Source organism: Moschus berezovskii, chromosome 19 (genome assembly GCF_049115385.1).
Source record: "Moschus berezovskii isolate FMDL1 chromosome 19, NW_MosBer_1.0, whole genome shotgun sequence".
Classification (NCBI taxonomy): domain Eukaryota; kingdom Metazoa; phylum Chordata; class Mammalia; order Artiodactyla; family Moschidae; genus Moschus; species Moschus berezovskii.
In genome coordinates, this window is record NC_142478.1 from 56,358,983 (window position 1) to 56,381,687 (window position 22,705).

The 22,705-nt window shown below is 52.4% G+C and overlaps 2 protein-coding genes across 4 annotated transcripts; both read right to left on the reverse strand.

The window, feature by feature from the left end:
• Positions 1-10: 10 nt before the first annotated feature.
• Positions 11-4,852, reverse strand: B3GNT4 (UDP-GlcNAc:betaGal beta-1,3-N-acetylglucosaminyltransferase 4). Its single transcript, XM_055404528.2, has 2 exons — positions 4,715-4,852; positions 11-1,251 (listed from the first exon to the last, which is right to left on the reverse strand). Exon 2 carries the CDS (start codon positions 1,242-1,244, stop codon positions 171-173), a length of 1,074 nt encoding a protein of 357 aa, XP_055260503.2. The 5' UTR covers positions 1,245-1,251; positions 4,715-4,852; the 3' UTR covers positions 11-170.
• A 253-nt stretch (positions 4,853-5,105) lies between these two features.
• Positions 5,106-20,485, reverse strand: LRRC43 (leucine rich repeat containing 43). 3 transcript variants are annotated; one of them, XM_055405105.2, is made up of 13 exons: positions 20,392-20,485; positions 18,853-19,113; positions 18,163-18,273; positions 16,494-16,633; positions 13,787-14,025; positions 12,712-12,899; positions 11,440-11,672; positions 11,123-11,264; positions 10,833-10,973; positions 10,553-10,741; positions 10,188-10,218; positions 10,022-10,066; positions 5,106-5,381 (listed from the first exon to the last, which is right to left on the reverse strand). In XM_055405105.2, the coding sequence occupies exons 1-13, from the start codon at positions 20,482-20,484 to the stop codon at positions 5,269-5,271; spliced, it is 1,926 nt and encodes a 641-aa protein (XP_055261080.2). In that variant the 5' UTR covers position 20,485; the 3' UTR covers positions 5,106-5,268. The 3 variants fall into 3 exon arrangements, with proteins under 3 accessions (XP_055261080.2, XP_055261081.1, XP_088684273.1); XM_055405106.2 differs by lacking the exon at positions 18,853-19,113; XM_088828147.1 differs by lacking the exon at positions 5,106-5,381 and having other exon boundaries at positions 9,822-10,066.
• Positions 20,486-22,705: the final 2,220 nt, after the last annotated feature.

Genomic DNA, 22,705 nt, shown 5'->3' on the forward strand with positions numbered 1-22,705 from the left:
ACAAGTTAGCCAGATTTCAGTGTTTTAATCAAAGTCAGCAAGGTTTGGGAGGGGTTTACAAAAACAAAGTCAGTGTTGCCTGTAGCCTGTCAAGGGCCAGGTTGCAGGATTCTTGATTTCTCATCATGATTGAAAAATAAACAAAAAATAAAAAAAAACAGTCCCCTCGCTCAGCCCACCCCAGGAAGCTGGGACAAGGGGGCAGCTGCACACGCGAGCCTCTCGTCTGTTACCAGTGCCCACATGGTCCACATCTCCAGGGGGCTGAGGCGGTGGACCAGAAGGAGCCCTTGGTAAAGACAGGGGTCTAGGCGGTCCAGGGGCCACCGGATTCCGAAAGTCTTAAAGCCAGCGTGGTGCATGGGGCTCACCCCCAGCTTTCTCAGGCACATCCCCACAAAGACGTCATCAATGGGGAAGAGTTCAGCCTCTTCCACAGCCGCCTGGAGGCGCTGCACGGTGGCTCTGGACATGACATACCCCCCACCCCCAGCATAGGGCGGGTAGTGGCGGGCCCTGTACATGGAGGGTGGGATGAAATATTTGACCTTGGTGTTCCTGTTGGGCAGGGCCTGGCGGATGACGTCCCCCACCAGGAGGTCCTGGGCTGGGTCCCAGCCATCCAGGAACTCCAGCACGTTGGGCACATGGACAAAGACATCATCATCTCCTTTTAGTACAAAATGGGCCTGGGGACAGGCAGCAGCCACCCAGCGCTGCAGGTGCAGCTCTTTGAGTGTCAGGTTGAAGAAGTCCTCAGCAAAGTCCCACTGCAGGATGTCATCAAACTCGCGACTCTCGTAGGCCAGCAGCTGGGCTGGGGGAACAGGCCCTGCCAACCCCAGGAGGAACACCAGCTTCAGCTGCCGGTCCTTAGCCCAGCTTCCCGCCCGGCCCCACGTGCTGCGGATGGCCGCGCGCCGCTCCACATGGCTGGGCTGTGACTTGATAGCCAGGAGCAGAAAGGTGTTCTCGGCACAGCCCGAAGGCTCCAGCAGGATGGAGAAGTTGCGGCAGTGGCGGTAGGTCAAGAAGAGGCGGTGACGGGTGGGCAGGAACAGGGAGGCGTTAGCCACCGTGTGGTTGGGAAGACATGGGCTGCGCTGGAGCCCTGGGGGAGCCCAGAAAGACTGTCGGGCCACAGGCCCCCCCACTGGCTGGGCCTCCTTCTTCAGGAAGAACAGGCAGCTGAGCAGCAACACTGCAAGGCTGTACGGGACCAGCCACCCTACTCTGCGGAACATGGTGGTCCTGTAAGGAGAGCGCTGGTGAGCAGACGCAGTCCTGGCCCGGCCTCCTCCTCCTCCATCCAAGAGCAACCCACCATCCTGCGTGCGTGCTAAGTTGCTGTCATGTCCGATTGTGACCCCATGTACTGTAGCCCACCAGGCTCCTCTGTCCATGGGATTCTCCAGGCAAGAATACTGGAGTGGGTTGCCATTTCCTCCTCCAAGGATTCTTCCCCACCCAGGGATCAAACCTATGTCTCTGGCATCTCTGCTTCCCTGGTGGCTCAACGGTAAAGAATCCACCTGCCAGTGCAGGAGATATGGGTTTGATCCCTGATTCAGGAAGTTCCCACATACCTCAGAGCAACTAAGCCTGTGCATCACAACCATTGAGCCTCCCAGCAACTAGGTCTTTTTATTTTCTTCAGTGTGTTCTCTGGCTCTTTCCTGAGCCCCCTCTCCCTTAGAACAGATCAAGCACACCTGCCGTGCCAGCCCTTGCTTCCCTTCTGCTGTCATTAGAGAACTTGGCTCAACTTTTTCTCCAAAAAGACTTGAAGCCACTTTAGATAACTGAGACACCAGAAGTGTTTTCAATATTTCCCAAGAAACTCAAGTACCTAATGAGTTTCAGTGAAAATGACACAGCTTATTCCCAGAAAGAAACTCAAGAGTGGACTGTTGATGGAAGACCCAGTCTCAGAGATGACAGCCCCAGACACTGTCCTTAGGGAGTCTGGTCCACTGGGGAGTGTGGAGGGAACCACTGTAGGGCAGCAGCAGGTGACAGAGGCCACAGAACACACCCGTCACACCTGCTCCACGTCGCCTGGGTTTGCTGGGAAGTCAGTTAAACAGGGCTTTAGGAAAAACACAAAACATGCACAGGAAGAGCATGAAACAAACGGGGAAGCCACAGACGTGTATCAGGCTCCCCTGCAGCCGCCTCTTGCCAGTTCCTACTGCTTACTGAGTTCTGGTTTTCTCTTAGCAAGTCTCCCGGTGATCCAAAGAGAAGGGTTCTGGTTTCCTCTTAGCAAGTCTCCCAGTGATCCAAAGAGAAGGCTGAGAAATGGTAACAGCACAGTGACCTACCCACAGCTCACAGTAGCCAAGCCAGGCCTCAGTCTCCCTCCTTGTCACCTCCCTGCTATGTCCTGGACCAGCTAGCCGTCACTTCGATCCAGTCTACCTGCATTAAGCTATCCCTGTTGTCTCTGCTGCCACTCCCCCAAAAGCATCTCTTAGAGCTGCCAGAACTGTGCTTTTGAACTGTGGTGTGGGAGAAGACTCTTGAGAGTCCCTTGGACTGCAAGATCAAACCAGTCAATCCTAAAGGAAATCAGTACTGAATATTCATTGGAAGGACTGATGCTGAAGCTGAAACTCCAATACTTTGGCCACCTGATGCAAAGAACTGACATTGGAAAAGACCCGGATTCTGGGAAAGATTGAAGGCAGGAAGAGAAGGGGACGACAGAGGATGAGATGGTTGGATGGCATCACCGACTCGATGGACACGAGTTTAAGCAAGCTCCAGGAGCTGGTAATGAACAGGGAAACCTGGTGTGCTGCAGTCCATGGGGTCACAAAGAGTCTGATACAACTGAGGGACTGAACTGAACTGATAGCTGCCAGGGCTGCCGTAGCAGGCAAAACCTGCAGGGTCCCAGCTCTCACAGTCCAAAAAGCCAGTACAAACCTCAGAGTAGTGAGAAGAAATTAAAGCAGCGTGATGGAATCCAGTGGCCTGGAAGGCTGTCTTAGCCAACAGTAGTTTAGAAAGACTTCCCTGAAAAAGAACACCTGAGCAAGAACTGAACAAAGTAAGGATCCAAACCACATAAAAGTCTGGGGGAGGGGGAGACTTCCCTGGTGGTTCAGTGGTTAAGAATCCACCTGCCAATGCGGGGGACATGGGTTCCATTCCTGGTCCGGGAAGATTCCACTTGCTGTGGGGCAGCTACACCCATATGCCTAGAGCCTGTGACCCACAACAAGAGAAGTCACTGCGATGAGAAGCCCGAGCACCACAACTAGAGAGTGGCCCCTGCTCACTGCAACCAGAGAAAGCAAGCGAGCAGCAGTGAAGACCCCGTGCAGCCAGAAGTAAACTTGTTATTAAAGATCTGGAGAGGAGGAGTGGAGACAGGAGGGGAGAGCATGGTCTGGGCCAGAGGGAACAGTTGAGTGCAGAGCTCCTGACAGAGGACAGGAGCTGTGCAGTGTGGCTGGAGTGTGAAGAACGCGGAGGAAAGTGGTAGGTAGTGAAGCAGAAGTAAAAGCCTGAGGAAGGTCACGTACAAGATCCATAGTGAAGTTCCCGGGAAGGATCTTGGCTTTTATTGTAAGCACTGCGGAGATCCCTTAGAGGATTTAGCAGAGGCAGTAAAAGAATTTACAGTTTGAAAGGTCACTGCTGCTGATGCTTAGATGATGGTTTATGGGAGGGCAAGAATGGAAACACAAAAGCAGCTAGCAAACTCTTGCATTAGTAAAGGGAGCGCAGCTGAGACTAGGGTGGAGGCCGCGGGGCGCCTAAGGGCCAGATGGATTGCAGTCATGGAAAACGGCTTTCAGGTGTGGGAGATACGCTGGCTGCGGGAGAGGACGCCGGGGGAGGGGGAGAGAGTGGGGGCAGATTGGTGGCGCCATTTACCGAGAAGGGCGCAAAGCCAGCAGTTTGGTTTTGACTTGTGCGTTTCAGAGGCGCTGTGGCCCCGATTGCCCCTTTGCCCACAGCGCTCCCAGTGCGCCCAATTCCTCGGCGCTCCACTGCGGGAGCTAACCCCCGAATCCCCACCGCAAGAACGGGGCCGTTCCTTTGCTCCCCACTCCACTGCACTTACTGTGAATCCAATTCAGAACCTGCTAAACATAAGCCTCCCTCCATTCTGTGAGCCCCCAAGCCTGGTCCCGAACCGGCACGAGCTTCGGTGAGTGCACGCCCTCCCCGCAAGTGGGTGCTGAGCCCGAAGTGTCTGAAATTGCTTCTGGGATCCTCACTGGTCTCGGTGACCTGGTATGCTTCGATGAGGGAAAGGGTCAAGGGCTAGTTCATTCTCCACACGACAGTCCGTAAAGGACTGTTGTGGGGGCGCAAAGTCCCGCGGGGTCGCCAGAACAGGGACCAGAGCCCCGCGGTGGGCACCCCTCTCCGGACCGGAGCTCAGCGAGCAGCACTGCACGACGGGGAATCCGGAGCAAGCGCCCCCAGGTTGCCCCCGGCCAAACCCCCAGCTCCGGCCATTCGGCATTCTTGCCCCAGTGGGGCGAACAGAAGCCTAGAGGTATCAGGAGACCCCCGCGGCCCCGACGGGTCACTGGGGGCAGGAAGCGGCTCCCGCCGGGCAGGGCGACCACGACCCCAGTGCAACCAGGTCGGCGCATTGCCCCTCTGCCCACAGTGGGACAGGCTCCTACCAGCAGAGGGGCTCCAGGCGCCCCACACCCGACACCCGTCCGCCCGCCCCTCGCCGACCTACCTGAGCCGTGACGCCGTCAGGGCACAGGCGAGGAGCTCGCGCAGCGGCACCAGGTGAACACAGTTTGCTCTTCTGGGTTCGGGCGGGGGGCGGGGCTCCGCGGCGCCCCCGAGCGCTGGCCACGCCCGCGCACCGCCGCCTCTCCAATCCGCGGACGTCGGGCTTGAGGGCGGGGCCCCTCCCACCCCTCCCACCCCTCCCACCCCACGCACCAGCAGGCCAAGAGGTCCTCCCCGGCTCTCCCTGGCTCTCCCCGGCCAGGCACCCGCTTCCTCCGGCCAGTTCCCGGCTCCTCCCTGCCAGCCCCACCCCAACTCCCCCAACCAGCAACCCCCTCCTCCTCTCCCCTAGGCCAACCCCTACCCCTCAACGCCGTTCCTCCCTGGCCAGCGCCCCCAACCCCGCTGCTAGCCTCCTGCTCCTCCCTAGCCAGGCATTCCCCGCTCCCCGGACGCACGGCGGCGGGCGCACAGACCGGTGTCAGAACCAGGCAGGCCGGACAGTCGCGGGGTCAGAACTGGACCAGCCGGACACCCACGGTGTCAGAACCACCTTTAATCACGCCCTGTGACGAGCCCCCGGAGCGCCTCCTCCGTCGAGCGCCACTGGATCAGCTGGATCTGGATTTCCACCGTCAGAGGCTCGGGCTGGTAGTCACTTTCGTACACTGAAACCAAAGATTTTATTTCTGAGGGAATATGAAAATGTGAATCCGGAGCGATGAGCGGGTTGGCGGTGCACGGCCGACCGGGGCGACTCCGTCCCCAAAATGCAAACCTGACCTGGGTCCCCAGCCCAGCACGGTTTCAGAATCGCCCTGGGGTCTTAACCATAATAAGGCATAAATCACATCTAATCAAGTCATTCAACAAGCTTCAGTTTGAGTTACAGGATGAACTAGCTGCTTTTTCTTGGGATATATTTTTCACTTGAAAGAAGGCTGACAAAATATGGTTATTTCTGCACTTCTTTGGCGGGCCCAGTGGCTAGGACCCCACACTCCCCATGCAAGAGGCCAGGTCCATTCCTGCTCAGGGAACTAAATCCCACATGACCCAGGGTAGCCAAATAAATACGTATTTTTTTTTAATATGGTTATTTCAGCGTGAATATTTGGCAAATATTTTCTCAAAAACGAATGAAGCAAGCATGGCACTCCAGGCAAAACATCTGAAACCATTTGGATAAATACATTTATAACATATGCACTTTCAAGTAGAACTTTGTAACATTGTATCTGCCACCATGAACTTAACAGTTTTCCAATACTAGAAGACTTTTCCAATGATAGGTTTGATGATATAAAAGGTGATTTGGAGATAATGGATAAAGAAACATGTGAACAGTTGGAAAATATGTGTAACTCAGTGAACCAGTATTTCACAAAAAACAATGACCAGATGTTAGCAATTGTTCATTCGTAAGACAGATGTTCAAAATGCAGTTTTTGGGTTTTTTTTAAAAAAGGCACTGTAGATTAATTTAACATAACTTACTATGAAAAACTTCATCCATATAGATTGTTTCCACGTTGTAACAACCTTCTTTTAAAAACTACTGGTTGTCAAGCCTGATGTAATGTCAAAGAATATCCACAATTATTTAAAAGTCTATTAAGGTATTTCCCTCTTTTCCAGTTGCATGTCCATGTGAGAATAGATTTTCTTCATACACTTTAACTACAGCAAATGTCACACAGACTGACTGCAGAAGCACCTCCACTTATGTGGCTTTCTCAGTTAAGCCAGACGTTAAAGAAATTAGCAAAAATGTAAAAAGTAAGCTTTCTCTAAGCTCATTTTAATCCCAGGGCTTAATGATAAAATTACTTAAAATCAGTGATAAAGAGAAAACTTTTAAAGCTTAAAGAGAGAAAGAAAAAAAGGACACATTATATACAGAGGAACAAAGATAAAGATGACATCAGATTTATCATCAGAAAAAAAAATGCAAACCAGAGGATAGCAGCAGAACAGTGGACATTTAAACACTTAAACTTAAATTTGAAAACTATCAATTTAAATTTCTCTCTTCCCTCCCCACTCTCCTTTGGGGGCTCCAACTCTGTGGATGTGATTTTATTTGAATTTATAAGTCACTGATCACTAATGCTCTGTTCATTTTTTTTCCAGCCATTTTTCTAACTCTGGATAGTTTCTGCTGCTTCAAGTTAGTTTCCTCAGTTTTCCTTCTGCATTGTCTAATCTGTCATTAATCCCACTGAGTACATTTTTCAAGTGATACTGTGGTTTTCATCTCTAAAATTCTGATTTATCTTCCATGTCACTATGTACCATGGTCAATCTTTCCTCGAGCTTCTTGGCTATATGGAATATAATGATAAAGATGGCTTTAATGTCCTTGTCTATGAATTCTATCATATATGTCATTTCTAGGTCAATTATAATTGATTCAATTTCATTATATCCTGAATTGTCTTGCTTTTTTACATGCCTGGTAATTTCTCACTGGGTGGCAGACATTGTGAACTTACCTTGAGTGGCTGGCTACCTCACCTTGGCTTGGCTATTTCTGTACTCCTATCAATATCCTTGGGTTTTGTTTTAGGACACAGTTAAGTCTGACCCTTTCAGGTCTTGCTTTCCCTTCCTGCTCTGAATCTGTAGCATTGCCCAGGGTACTGGGCTCAACCCTTTTCTATCAACAAACTCATATTTTCATGGCTTTAAACACCATCTATAAGTGATTCATTCATTCAATCGATGTGCTGGGAGCTGGAGATTGTGTGGCTTTAAGGAATACAAGCATAGCTCCTGCCCTACTAGAGCTTACTCGTGTGTACATACATATGTGTGTGTGTTAGTCCCTCAGTTGTGTCCGACTCTTTGCGACCCCAAGGACTCTCTGCGTCCACCAGGCTCCTCTATCCATGGGTTCTCCAGGCAAGAATATAGGAGTGAGTTGTCATGCCCTCCTCCAAGGAATCTTCCTAACCCAGGAATCAAACTCAGGTCTCCCACATTGCAGGCAGATTCTTTACCATCTGATCCACCAGGGAAGCCCAAGATCTTACATACTGTGGGACAACTAAGCCCGTGTGCTGCAACTACTGAGCCCGCACTCTAGAACCTGTGCTCTGCAGCGAGAAGCCACTAAAGTGAGAAGCCCTTGCACTGCAGCTAGAGAGTAGCCCCCATTCACCGCCACTAGAGAAAGCCTGCATGCAGCAATGAAGACCCAGTGCAGCCATAAACAAATAAATTTTTAAAAATTAAGCACCTACACAGATTCACATCTATGTGGGTATCATTGTGACACCTGTGATCATTGTGATTTCCTGTAAAGGAAAACACAGGAGGCTGTGAAGAAGATAAAGAGCCTAACCCCAACCAGGCGATCGGCTTCCCCGGAGAAGGGCCGCTGAAGCTGACTGACCCGAGCAGCAGCAGCGGAGTGAGTGGGAAGTGTAAAGTACTCTGGGTAGACTCCCCCGTGCAGACTAAGGAACCCACAGTCGTTCTGAGTGAAGACCACTAGGTGGTCTGACAGGGCAGAGGAGATGGAGTCAGAGAAGAGGCAACTCAGCAGCACTGTCGACCATGGCGACTCTGGATGCACCACTCGATTCAACTTCTCAACTTCATGTCCCCAAAGCTGAGCTCATCTTCCCCTCGGGGCTCCAGTCACTGCCAGGCAGAAGTCCCGCCTGCGCCTGCTCCCCAGTCACCAGGTCGGCCTGTTTCATCTTCCCTATGGCTCTCTGCTCCGTCTTCTCCACACCATCCCCACCACCCATTCCTAAGCCCAGGCTCTGATTCTTGCCTAAAGTGCTTCGTTTTTTTTCTTAAGGTGACTTTTCTTTTTCCAGCGAGAGAAAATTCTCATAAAATTCAAAACATTTAAACCATTTAAAAGCATACAGTTCGGTGACTTTTAGTAAATTTACAATGTTGTGCAACCATCACCACTAATTCCAGAACATTTTCATCACCCCAAATGGAAACCCATTAAGCAGTCACACCCCTTTCCCCTCCCCTACTTCCAGGCAACCACTGATCTACTCTCTGTCTCTATGGATTTGGCTAATCTCGACATTTCATACAAAATGGAATCATACACTATGCAGTCTTTTGTGTCTGACTTCTTTCCCTTAGCACTGAGTTTTCAAGCTTTACCCATGAAGTTGGATGTGTTAGGGCTTCATTCCTTTTCATGATGGAATAATTCCCCATTGTATGGGGACTTCCCTGGTGGTCCAGTGGCTAAGACAAGTCTCAATGCAGGGGGCCCAGGTTCGATCCCTGGTCAGGGAACTGGATCTCACAAGCCACAACTAAAAGGTCTCAAGTCCCACAGCTAAAGACCATGCATGCTGCAACTAAAGAACTGGCTTGCAAATAATTTTTTTCTTTAAAAAACCTCACTGTATGGGTAGATCACATTTTGCTTATCCAGTTCATCCAATGATGGTCATCTGGGCTGTTTCCACATTGCCTACTGCTAACAGCACTGCTGTGATCTTACCTTAGACTTTCGCAGCAGTCTCCCAACTAAGCAATGTCCTCCATCTCTCCCCGTAAGCCAAACAGTTCTAAAAATAAAATCTAAAACTTACCTATTTCAATGCTGCCACTGCCCACACAACAAGCCCGAGATCGTCATACAGCAAAGAAGAGCTAATGCCCTGCAGGAGCTTCCCAGGTGGGGCTCACATGGGAAAAGAACCTGCCTGCCAATGCAGGAGACATAAGACACCAGTTCAATCCCTGGGTGGGGAAGATCCCTTGGAGGAGGGTCAGGTATTCTTGCCTGGAGAATCCCCATGGACAGAGGAGCTTGGCGGGGCACAGTCCATGGGGTCGCAAAGAGTCAGAGACTTAGCGACTTAGCATGCCCTGCAGGAGCAGGACTACCGCTGAGCCGGAAGGACACTGGGCACCCCAAACCCGAGCCTCCCCTCCCCTCTCCATCCTGCCCCTCCCCAGGACGCCTGTGCTGCCCAGGTCCTGACCGAGACAGGGCCCTGTGCACAGGGCCACAGGGAAGACTCAGGGTTTGGTCCTCAGGGTAGGCGTGGCCCTCCCATCGGCTGGAAGATACGACTCTCCATCCCCCCATCCCTTCAGTCCGCAGTCATGCTGACCCCTCAGGGAGTCCTGCTATATTTGTGCCCTTCCCCAAATTCCTGTGTGAAAATCCCAGCCCCCCAGGGTGATGCTGTTGGGAGGTGGGGCCTTTGGAAGGTGATTATGTCATGAAGGCAGGGTGGGGGGTCGTTGGTGCTGGCCCCTCTCCCACCAGGTGAGGACCCAGGGAGAAGGTGACAACCAGGAAAAGGACTGTCACCTGGTGCTGCTGGCATCTTGGTCTTGGACTTCACCTCCAGAGCAGCTGGAAATCAATGTCTGGTGTTTATTCGCCACCCACCCTGGGGCAACTTACAGCAACCCTAACGGACCAGGGCTGGTCCCCGGTAAGCCCTCCCTGCCCTCTGCCCCTCATCAGCACCTACCTTTTTTACCTTTCTTATTCTTCTTTGCATCCTGAGAGAGAACCACAGAATAAGTTCCTCACTGGAGTGGGGGGGGGGTGCTGGGGGAGGGGTGGGTACAGACCCTAGTGGGTGAGAGCTCCCTGGCCAGGGTTCCTCTTAGACCAGGGAGGTTGAGGCAGGGTCTCCTCCGGAGGAGCTGCCCAGCCTGCCTGCTTGCCTGGCCCCTCGAACTTGAGAAGGCCACCCATCAGGTAGGTGACCCTTGTTGCATGCCCCCACCCCCACCCTCTTGTGGTTCTGCTCCCCCTTCCCCATCCCACCTCCCCCTCCCTCCCCTCTCCCTGGCATGACCAGGCATCTGTGGGCGGGGGAGGCCGTTATACCCTGTTAAGTGTCAGCCGGTCAGCTTCCAAGGTCCGGATCACCCCAAAGTTGCACACGGTAGACACGAACGGCTCCCCTGCCAGCAGGGGCTCTAGGACCATAGGGCTGCTGCCCAGCACCCGCAGGATGGGCGGGTCCTGGTGCAGCTCCTTAGGAAGCTCCTTCTGCTTCTTGCTCCCCTTTTGCGCCTGTGGGGAGAGGCCAGGTAGGTAGACAGGGTGGGCAGGAGGCCGGGAGCATCCTCCCACCACCCAGGCCACCGCCCCCACCTGGAGGTACCTTGGGGGGTTCTTTCTCCCCTTTGCCTGCCTTGTCTTTGCCCTTCTTGTCCTTCTCCTTCTTGTCCTTCTCTCCTTTGTCCCTCTTAGCAGCCAAGGGACTGTCTGAGGAAGACGGCCGCTCCACAGGCCAGGAGAGAATCTAGGGGGCGGAGGCGGGGAGGGGGCTAGCCGGGATCTTTCTGGAAAAGCACAGAGACCTTGCCAATGGGGGAGCAGGGCTACAGATGCCCGACAGAAAAGCAGAGCACAGGAGACAGCGTATGAACCCTGGAGCACGCTGGAGCCCACCTTCTCCTCCACGACGGTGACCACGGTCCCTGAGAGCAGGAAGGCCTTGAGCGGCACCAGGTCCTTCAGCGTGTGCTGCATCTCGTAGTTGCAGGGGATGACGTCTAACCAGGGCTTGGGGACCGTGCTGAAGAGCACTGTCCTTGGGAGGAGAGAGGCCACATGGTGGGGGGCTGTGCCATCCGGGGAGGGCTTTGAGAAGATCAGCAGTATGCGGCCACAGCCAGGGACAGAAGGCCAGGAGGGATGGGGGCACAGAAAACGATAAACACCCGGTGTGGTCTGGGCCCGGCCCCCAGCCACATGAGCATCCTTACCCCGGGGATGGGCAGAGCCGGGGATCCAGGAGCGGCCGCAGCTTGGCCAGCTCTTCTGCAGAGTCTATGGACCGTGGCAATGGCTCAGAAGCGCCAGAGACAATGGACTCCTCCAGCTCCCCCGACTCGGACAGGGAGGCCAGCCCTGATTCCAAGGACTCTTCTATGTCTTCGATGATTTCTTCCAGAATGTCCTCACCCAGCTGTTCCATGCTGGGAGGGGGCTTGATGATCTGTCAAAGAGGTGAAAATACATCCAAGACTGCCGGCCTCAGAGCTCATGCCCGACACGACGAGCACATGGTGCGAAGGGCACCTGTGCTTGATGGATGTGGAGCAAAGAAATGCACGGACTTAGAGGGCAGGAAGTTAAAAACCAACCAACCAACCAAACAAAACACCCAGTCTTGATTCTTCTGAAAGTTCTATGTTAAGAGTAAAGAAAGGGACTTCCCTGGATGTTCAGTGGCTAAGACTCCGAGCTCCCAACACAGAGGGCCTGGCTTCCATCCCTGGTCAGGGAACTAGATCCCACATGCCACAACTAAAGATCCTGCATGCCACAACAAAGATGGAAGATCCAACATTCTGCAACTAAGACCCGGCACAGACAAATAAATAAATGAATAATAATAATAAAGAGTAAAAATAGTAACAGTTTCTTCACAAGTTAGGAAACCCTCGCATTTCTCCTAGCCGGATGACACTGTTGGGTTTTCTTGTGATGGGAAGGGAGCGGGAGGTATAGAGGGAGTTGGAGAACAGGGTTGGGAGGCCAGCAGCCTAGTCCTGAGAATCTGGGCTGCTCCCTTGTTAGGTCCTTTGCTTCTGTTTCAAGGGGGATTAGGAAGGGGTGAGCATGACTGAGAATCACTCCAGCTTCAAGGGGCTTCCCAGGTGGTGCTAGTGGTAAAAAACCCACTTGCCAATACAGGAGACATAAGAGATGTGGGTTCGATCCCTGGGTTGGGAAGATCCCCTGGAGGAGGAGATGGCAACCCACTCCAGTATTCTTGCTTGGACAATCCCATGGACAGAGGAGCCCGGAGGCTACAGTCCAGGGGATTGCAAAGAGCTGGACACGATTGAAGCGACTGAGCACAGCAGCAACACCAGCTTCAAGAAAGGGGCTGAGCAGAAGCTGCCTTCCTGTTCAGAGGAGAGTATGAATTGGAAAGATCCATGTTAAGGGGTTTCCTGGTTTCCCTAAAGCCATCCTGTCTGCACAGGGGGCCCTGAGAACCCGAGAGCAGCGCTGCCCCAGGCACCCACCTCAGCCAGGACACCGCCATACTGACTTCCTTCGCCTTCTTCATCTTCTACAAAGTCGTATGTCACATAGTAGTTGTACGTGATGAAAGGGCCTTGGGGCCCTGGTTCTGGGTCCAAGACCGAGGAGTCCAGCACCCCTCGGAGGTTTCCAATAGTCACCAATAACTGTGCCTCGGGCGCCAGGAGATCTGCAGGAGGGAACAGGCAGGGGTGAGGGGAACCGAGGGGTGAGATGGACAGACAGAGAGCAAAGGCGGGCGGGCGAGCACGCTTCCTGCCTCCTGCTCTGAGCCAGGCTGTGCCTCACTTTGCAGACTTGGGTTCATGTCCCAGCACTGCCAAGTTCAACACGCAGTGAATTGGGGTAAGTCTCAGGGGCTTCCCTGGTGGCTCAGACAGTAAAGAATATGCCATGCAATGCGGGAGACCCGGGTTCGATCCCTGGGTCAGGAAAATCCCCTGGAGAAGGGAATGGCTACCCACTCCAGTATCCTTGCCTGGAGAAGTCCAAGGACAGATGTTACAGTCCATGGGGTCACAAAGAGTCAAGACACGACTGAGTGACTAACACTTTCCCTTTCCTTTGGGCAAGACACCCCTCTTCAGCCTTGTTGTCCTGATCTGTATCATGGAAACAGCAGGAGCTGCTTTGCAGGATGCTTGCAGATGGAGACTATGTGACTTAAGCTGGTGCCTGACATGCAGAAGGCGGAGCTATTATTACCCATGTTTCATCACCCTGACCTTGAGAAGACTCTGGTACAGCCACAAGGGGGTGATCTCAAGCCACCAGCAAGCCAAGAAGCTGATTTAAAGAATGTTTCCCATTTGTCTCAGAAGGAAGGGAGGGGACTGCGATGGTCCCGACCCCCTACCATTTCTGTCCCCAGATCTCAATCACGTGGATCAAAATCTGGGAGAGAACTCTGCCCAAGAAAGTGAGTTACACCAGACCAGGGTGTGAGTCAGCCGGGGAGCGGGGTGACAAACAAGACATGTGCACCCAGTAGGGTGGTGGGTGGGCGGGGGGGGGCCCTCAACAATTCCCCCACACCCTGTGCCTTGGCCCCCTCACCCTCGCTGTGGCTGAGCCCGCGGAAGAGATGCTTCTCGCTGGACGCCACGGTGATGTCATCCAGCACGCAGAGCCTGGCCAGACTGTCGATGGTGAAGCCCCGGTAGTGGGGCACCAGGGCCAGCGGATTGCCCTGGAGGAGCAGCAGCCTCAGGTGCAGCAGTGTCTGCAGGCTGGCCACCAGGCTCTGCAGGTCCGTCAGGTTGTTGAAGCTCAGGTCCAGGGAGACGAGGTTGGGCCTGAAAGGCGAGTGGCACGGCCCAGGAGCACGAGGCCAGGTGAGCAGAGCAGTGGGGACAGGCAGCCGTGGTCACTGCGCCTGCATCCTCCAGCACCCCCAGCACCCCGAGTCCCGGCTGGACAAGGCCTGGTGCTGAGGGCAGGATGGGAGACTGTGGCCCTCCCTGACACTCAGGCCTCGGGCTGCTCTTGACCTGGGTCAGCCCCCTGTCTGGATGGAGCCCCCGTTCCCCCAACCCCCTCGCTCTTGCTGTGCACAGAGGTGGCTGTCACATCCTGCCTCCACTCCACTTGTATGTGTATAGACCTCTTCTCAGCTAACCATCTGGCTATCTCCCATCCATCTAGAAGGTTCTCAGCAGAGATGGACAGACTGGTGAGGAAGGTGGAGAAAGGACTCTGTATGGAGGGGCCGTGGGGGTGGGGTAGCAGAGCCCGACAAACGGGGGGCCTGGGAAGAGGAGGTGTGAAGCCTGAAAGGTCTAGAAGCTGGAAGAGGTGCCCCAGAGTCAGACCGGGCCACGACCGTGGGAAGCAGTCTGGTTCACGACCGTGGGAAGCAGCCTGGTTCGTTCCTTTTTTTTTTAATATTTACTTATTTATTTGACTGCACCAGGTCTCAGTGGTGGATGTGGAATCTAGTTCCCTGACCAGGAATCAAACCCAGGCCCCCTGCTTTGGGAGCGTGGAGTCTTAGCCACTGGACCGCCAGGGAAGTCCCTGGTTTGTTTCATGGGGCACGTGGATGAAGAAGAACCAGCCGCTAGGGACAGAGGAGGCGCCCCGCCCCTTCCACCTGGTGGCAGGCCTCCCTGCTGTGCAAACCAGAAAGTGAACGGATTCCAGCTCTGAGAGCAGAGGCAACAACAACAGTTCACAAGGGGACACCTCATCGCACAATCCCGCCGTCACACATGACCGTCTCCCAGCCACACCTGCCCTTCTTCCCTCCTCTCTTCCTGCCCTGATGTTGACCAGCCAGTCACAGAAATCCCCGAGAAGAACACTTCGTTTGGACCAGCACACAGATTTTGCCCAATACCAGCCTCCTTCAGGAGAACCGGTAGAAGCATCAGAAAGATGGATTCGCAGCACGTGTACCCTCCTTTTAAATTCAAAATGGCAAAAGATGGAGCTTTCACACAGACGTGTTTCTAGGAAATCCACACTCAGCATCAAGCAGGTGATGTTATCATAAGCCTGTTTTCCAAATCAAAGACCAAAACACTTAAGGGACGTCCCTGGAGGTCCAGTGGTTAAGACTCCGAGCTTCCACAGCAGGGAGCACGGGTTTGGTCCCTGGTTGGGGAACTAAGATCCTACATGCCATGCGGCCAAAAATTTTAAATGAATAAATTAATAAAAAATAACTGGAATGCTTAGAACTCTGGCAGAGTTCTGAACTGTCACACACAGCCTGAAGTGTGTGTTCTCTTCCTGTGCCTCGCAGCTTCCCTGACGGTTGAGGTCAGCAGAAGGCAGGGATCTGGAATCGTGTGTGGTCAAGGCTGTGCAGAGGCAGCTTGGCCAAGATAGAGAAAGAGGAGGAAGGAGAAAATTTAGGGTCAGAGACAGGCCTTCCACGAGCACGTTCCCAGGCCACCTGGGAAAGCTGCCCTGCTCCTCGAGGCCTTCCTGCTCTGTGAGGAAAGAACTGTCATAAACCTCAGTCCAGGGAGGTCTGCCCGGGATGCTGAGCGCTGGGAATCCTCACAGAGGCTTTGACAGGCCTCTCTGGCCCAGCTTCCTCTGAGGGAGGGTCTTTTTTGTTTTTCTAATGTGGATCATTTTTAAAGTCTTTATTGAATATGTTACAATGTTGTTTCTGTTTTATGTTTTAGGAGTTATCGGCCCCAAGGCATGTGGAATCTTAGCTCCCCGACCAGGCATCGAACCTGCAACGCCCCGCATTGGAAGACAAAGTCCTAACCACTGGACTTCCAGGGAAGTCCCTCCTCTGATAGGCTTTCACAGGTGGTCTCTGCTGCCCTCAGATGTCTCAGATTGACCACTGCTCACCCACCAAGGAGAGAAAGTCAAAACAGACTTGTCTGTAGGGCAGCGGTTCTCAGGTGGGGGTGGCTTTGCCCCCCAGTGGCCATGTGGCACTTTGGGTTGTCACAGCGGGTCTGGGGTGGATGCTCCTGGCCTCTCCTGGGTGGAGGCCAGGGAGCTGCAGGATGGCCCTCAGAACCGAGAATTCACTGGCCCAAATGGCAGTAGGAATCCTGAAGCATGTCCTCAAAGCAAATCTCTCATTGGCTCTTGGTGCCCTTCTCTGGGCCTCAGTGGGATTTTTGGTTTATGGGGTCAGAGAAAAAAACCCTAGGTCTGGACTTAGCAGCCAACCAGGAGTTATTATAGAAAAGAAGAGCAAAGCTGAGTCCTCCAAGTCACCAGCTTAGAAGGGCCCACATGGCACACTCAGTCCCCTCCTCCCTCTTCCCACGGGAAGCTCCTGAGTTACCAGTGGTTGCTGGTGACGTACAGACTCTCCAGGGGGCCCAGGAGCTTGTTGTGGCCCAGCCCCAAGTGCTGGAGCCGCGGGGGTGGTTGATGGCACAGACACTCCATGCTGGTTATCTTGTTGCCATACAGCTCCAGGACCTGAGACGAGCAGACAGACAGCCTGTGAGCCCAGGGAGAACAGACTGCGCCCCCTTCTTCACCCCTGGGCAACTCAGGAAGGGAGCTGCGAAGTACTCAGGCTTTGTCTCTCTGTGCCCTCCTGGACTCCCTTCTAAGGATCCAGGAAGAGGAACTTCCCTGGTGGTCCAGTGGCTAAGACTCCATGCTCTCAGTGCAGGGGGTCCAGGTTCAATTCCTGGTCAGGGAACTAGATCCCATATGCTGCTACTAAGATTAAGTGCAGCCAAGTTAATAAATATTAAAATATAAAGTAAAAATATAATAATAAAGTAAATACAGCCTTTGGGTTGGTGATTTTAAAAAAAGGGTTCGGGAAGAAAATATTCCTGCAGTAGCTGTCAGAAAGCTTCTTTTCCTTTTGCAAAGGAAACTTTAAAATATGGAGTGGATGTGAAGTCAGAGAGCGTGAGAGGGGACATCTGTAATATTTTGGCAACTTCCCAATCCATGGCAGTTGTCCCTGGGGAAGCCAAAGGGCCCCTGGGCCAAAGGAATAAACCCAAAGACAACAGAATTCCTGTGTTTCTCCTCCCAGGTCTTCCTCATTTTCTTTTTGAGCCCGGCACTGAGACAGCTGAGCCTCTTCTGCCATCAAATTAACTAGTCTCAGCATTTAATTTAAAATTGAGACCATTTTGATATACTTCGCTGAAGACTCATAATATTGTCTGGCCTACCATTTTTCTATTGTGGTTTTATATATATTAAAACATAATTTGTGATTTCAACCCTTTTTAAGTGGACAATTCGGCAGCATTAAGTACACTCACTCAGGGTACAACCATCCATCACTATCCATTTCCAAAACTTTTCATCGGCCCTCACAGAAACTCTGCCCACTGAACATCTCCCCAGTCCCTCCCTGCTCCCCCTAGAACCTCTAATGTACTTTCTTCCTCTCTGGATTTGCTTCTTCTACGTATTTCATGTCATCATCTAATATGTGGCTTTTTGTGTCCGACCTCTTTCATTCAGCATCACATTTTCAAGAGCATGCACGTTGTTCGTTTCTTTTTTTTTCTTGCCACACTGTGTGGCATGAGGGATCTTAATTCCCCAACCAGGGGTAGATCCCATGCCCACTTAGGTGGAAGCAAGGAGTCTTACACACTGGACTGCCAGGGAAGTTCCTGCCATGCCTTTTCATGACTGTGTAGACAGACCACATTTTGCTGCTCCATTCATCTGCTGAAAACACACAAACTGTCTTCACCTTTTGGCAACTCTGAACAGTGAACACTGGCGTACAGGAATCTAAGTCCCTGCCTTCGAGGCTTTGGGGTGTATACCCAGGAAGGGAATTTCTGGGCCACATGGAAATCCTGTGTTTCACTTTTTAAGGGATCTGGCCAATCTTTCAAAAGCCTTGGACCTGCCCTTAGCACACAGACATGATGGTCAAACCTCTTGGGGAGTGGGCAAGGAAGGGGCAGGGTCTCTGGGCAGCTCTGGCTCCAAGACCCAGAATGGAACCTGGGCTCCTTTACCTTGAGAGTTGGGGGCAGATTGGTGGTGTCAACTTCCTTGATTTGATTAGCACTCAGCACCAACTCTTCAAGCTTCACAAATTTCAGGAGCTCTTTGTCCACCAGGCTCACCTGGAAGGGAGGAAAGGGAGATCAGAGCTGCAGTGGTCAGGGTGGCCCTGGAGTCTACCTGAGGACAGCAACGGCGCATCCAGCCTCAGAGAGTGACCGCCCCACACCCAATCCCCTCCCTGTCCTGTGCGCCTTTCCTGCAGCCTTCTGCCAGGCCTGCAGCGGCCTCTCACCTCTCAAGCCTCACCCCTCCTCTGACACCCTTCCAGCTTCCCTGTCTTGTATCCCTTGCTGGACTGTCAGGTCCCGAGGGCAGGGATCAGTGCCATGGTGAACCCTGTGGTCTTAAGGGACCACTCTAGTTTACATCCTGCAGGGTCAGGCCAGAAACTTCAGGGACCTGTCTGTGAATCGTCACTTGACTTTGGATTCAAGGACATTACGGGCCATCCTGGCTGGGCCTCCCTTCCCTGGGGCGACAAACTGAGGGAGTTTGCTGGGCTTGGTAGCCCTGCTCTGAGGACAGGCTGGTGAGATTAATCAGGAGGAGGGCAGAGCTGGGTCTTACCACCCAGTCCCGTAAGGGGAACAGCTCCCCTCTCACCATCCCTGTCCCTGAGGCTCACTCCCAGCACTCACATCCTTGTCCACCACCCGGAGCGACCTGAAGTAGGTGTAGAAGAAGCTGTCTTTGAGCATCAGTGGATTCTGGATGGCCAGCTCTTTCAGGAAAAGGTCCTCTGCGCTTGAGCCCTCCACCAGAGCCCAGGGTGAGTGGGTGCTGCGAACCAGGCCCAGCAGATCCTCTATTGTCTCCTCCCTGGGGCTCAGGGCCTTCTCCTCTCTGGGGATCAGCTCCTGCCATACTCGGCTAGTTTGAGGAAGAAATCGTGACTTATTCTGCAGTAAGGGGTGGGAGGAGGGAGGAACAGAATTTCTCTCTTTATGACTCACCCCCTCTCAAGGATTCAAAACTCTCAAAATGGAATAGACTATAAGACAGGACGATCAGGGTGAGCTTAGAAGCCAGGAGGTGTAAAAGGCAATCTGTGGGAGGTAATTAGCCAAGAAAAGGTTTCTGAAGCAGAGGTGGCAAAGGCTGAACATCTGACCCTTTAGATGTCATTAGTGGAAGATGAAAGATTTTGGTCCTTGAGTTTACTGTCTTCCACCCCTTCGTCTTGAGAGACATCTGTCTATGAAACCCCAAACACAGCACACAGTAGAGGCCCAGTCAATGTTTGTTCATGAAACAAGTTAATTAGTTCCTTGATTAGCATCTCAGTTTTCTCTTCTATGAAAATGGGGACGAGCCCGACAAGGGAATGTGGGGTCCCAGCTTCCCACTAGTCAATCCTAAAGGAAATCAGCCCTGAATATTCATTGGAAAGACTGATGCTGAAGCTGAAGCGCCAATACTTTGGCCACCTGATGCAAAGAGCCGACTCACCGGAAAAGACCCTGATGCTGGGAAAGACTGAGGGCAGGAGAAGAAGGGGACGACAGGATGAGATGGTTGGATGGCATCACCGACTTATTGGACATGATGTGAGCAAACTCTGGGAGCGAGTGAAGGACAGGGAAGCCTGGTGTGCTGCAATCCATGGGGGTCTCAGAGAGTCGGACAGGAACACCAAAAAGCTTCCTACCAAGCCCATGGGAACCACTCAGGGCTCAGGACTTCCTGGCACACTTGGGAAGCCCCTGGTTCTAAAGGTCATGCTCCTCCTGCACTTAGCTGGTGAGGACAGCCCCTTTGGCCACATCGCAGCAGGGTCCTAACTGTAAACCTGCTCTCAGGACGATATTTCACCCCTAAAGGAGGCTGGTGTCTTTAGGAGAGCCTGCCCCTGGGTCCCGCTCTGCTCGAGGCGGGGTCCCTGCCCTCTACCCTAGGTCAGCGCCCACAGGCCACAGGTGGGGGCCTATCTCGTCCACCCCTGCAGCGTCCCTGTTCCCACAGTGCACCCCCATCCCCACCCCCTGGTCAGGACGCTCCCTAAACGCCCAGATCCAAACATCCTCTCCTGGCTTCTGGCTGGTGGCGCCCTCAGCACCCGGCGGCAGCCCTTCCCCAGCCCTCTCTGCGTCCCTAGGCCCTGGCCTGGCCCCTGGTCGGTCACCTCCGTTTCCCAGACCCCCCAGCCCCTCCGCAGGCCGCCCCGCCAGCGCCCGCACCCAGCTGCCGGTGCCGCACGGGAACTCGTGCAGACACAGCTGGCGCAGGTGCTCCCGGACCGCGGCGCTCAGGGTCCGGGTCTCCCGCTCCATGCTCGCGCGTTCGCCACGCCAGCTGGTTGCTAGGCAACCGCCGGGACGCTCCAGGCGGCGGAGGCGCGGTTGCGAAGGCGCTCCTGGAACCCACTGTTCTCGCTTGGGGACAAACTTTTCCCGCAGCCAGGAATCAGAGACCCAACTGCGCCGGGTTAGCAATACTCTTCCAACCACCGCCTGGGGGTGATTACTGTGGTGGCCCCGACAGGTACTGAGCGCTTCCCAGCTGCTAATCTGTTTCTTCTCTGGAGCACCCTCGGAATAAAGTATTAATTCTTATCCCCCTTTGGCGGAACTGGGGAGGAGAAATGAATCCAAGGACAAACAGTCCTCTCTAATCAGTGGATTCCAAGGTTCAGTTCAGTCAGTTCAGTTCAGTTGCTCAGTCGTGTCCGACTCTCTGCCACCCCGTGAATCACAGCACGCCATGCCTCCCTGTCCATCACCAACTCCCGGAGTTCACTCAAACTCATGTCCACAGAGTCAGTGATGCCATCCAGCCATCTCATTCTCTGTCGTCCCCGTCTCCTCCCGCCCCCAATCCCTCCCAGCATCAGAGTCTTTTCCAGTGAGTCAACTCGTCGCATGGAGTTTCAGCTTTAGCTCCAAGGTGGATCTCTTTAATCCCCGCGTCAGAAGTTTTAATCACTGTCCACCCAGATAACAGATTTAGCACCAAGGCCCCTTTAGACTGGTCCAATCTCATTCATCTTTCCATCCTCAGCATCTAGTCCGCTGCCCGGCTGGCAACGGACTCCTGGGAACCTGTTTGTGAAATTAACGGGATAAGATGATGAGAGTGGGGGCTTACCTGGTTGTCCAGTGGCTAAGATTCCACAGTCCTAATGCAGGGGGCCTGTGTTCCATCCCTGATCAGGGAACTAGATCCCATATGCTGCAGCTAAGACTTCACATGCTGCAACTAAGACGTGGTGCAGCCAAATAAATAAAAATCAATAGATAAAAAGAGATGGTTCTGGTTCCTATAATTTGAAAATGCAACATCTTGACTGAGATCTAATGTATGTAACTAAAATTCACCTGTTTAAAGTGCACAATTCTTAAGTATATTCATAGTGCCACTATATCCATCGTGCAGCTCTCACTGTAATCTAATTTTCAACTTTTTCTTCATTCCAAAAGGACACACAGCATAATAGTTTCAAGGTTCAGATATGTTGCAGCACATCAGTACTTCCTTCCTTCTTATGGCTGAATAATATTCTATATATGGGTAGAACGCATTTTTCTTTATCCATTCATCAGTTGAAGGACATCTGAGTTGTTTCTACTTTTTTATTCTGATGAATAATGCAGCTATGAACATTCATGTAGTTTTGTATGAACCTAAGTTTTCATTTCTCTTGGGCAGATACTTAGGAATAAAATTTTTGTGTAGCCTATGCCCCAACCAGTAACGCTGAAGAAGCTGAAGTTGAACGGTTCTATGAAGACCTACAAGACCTTTTAGAACTAACACCCAAAAAAGATGTCCTTTTCATTATAGGGTACTGGAATACAAAAGTAGGAAGTCAAGAAACACCTGGAGTAACAGGCAAATTTGGCCTTGGAGCACGGAATGAAGCAGGGCAAAGGCTAATAGAATTTTGCCAAGAGAATGCACTGGTCATAGCAAACACCCTCTTCCAACAACACAAGAGAAGGCTCTACACATGGACATCACCAGATGGCCAACACCGAAATCAGATTGATTATATTCTTTGCAGCCAAAGATGGAGAAGTTCTATACAGTTAGCAAAAACAAGACCAGGAGCTGACTGTGGCTCAGATCTTGAACTCCTTATTGCCAAATTCAGACTTAAATTGAAGAAAGTAGGGAAAACCACTAGACCATTCAGATATGACCTAAATCAAATCCCTTATGATTATATAGTGGAAGTGAGAAATAGATTTAAGGGACTAGATCTGATAGAGTGCCTGATGAACTCTGGACGGAGGTTTGTGACATTGTACAGGAGACAGGGACCAAGACCATTCCCATGAAAAGGAAATGCAAAAAAGCAAAATGGCTGTCTGGGGAGGCCTTACAAATAGCTGTGAAAAGAAGAGAAGCAAAAGAAAAGGAGAAAAGTAAAGATATAAGCCTCTGAATGCATAGTTCCAAAGAATAGCAAGCAAGGAGAGATAATAAAGCCTTCCTCAGTGATCACTGCAAAGAAATAGAGGAAAACAACAGAATAGGAAAGACAAGAGATCT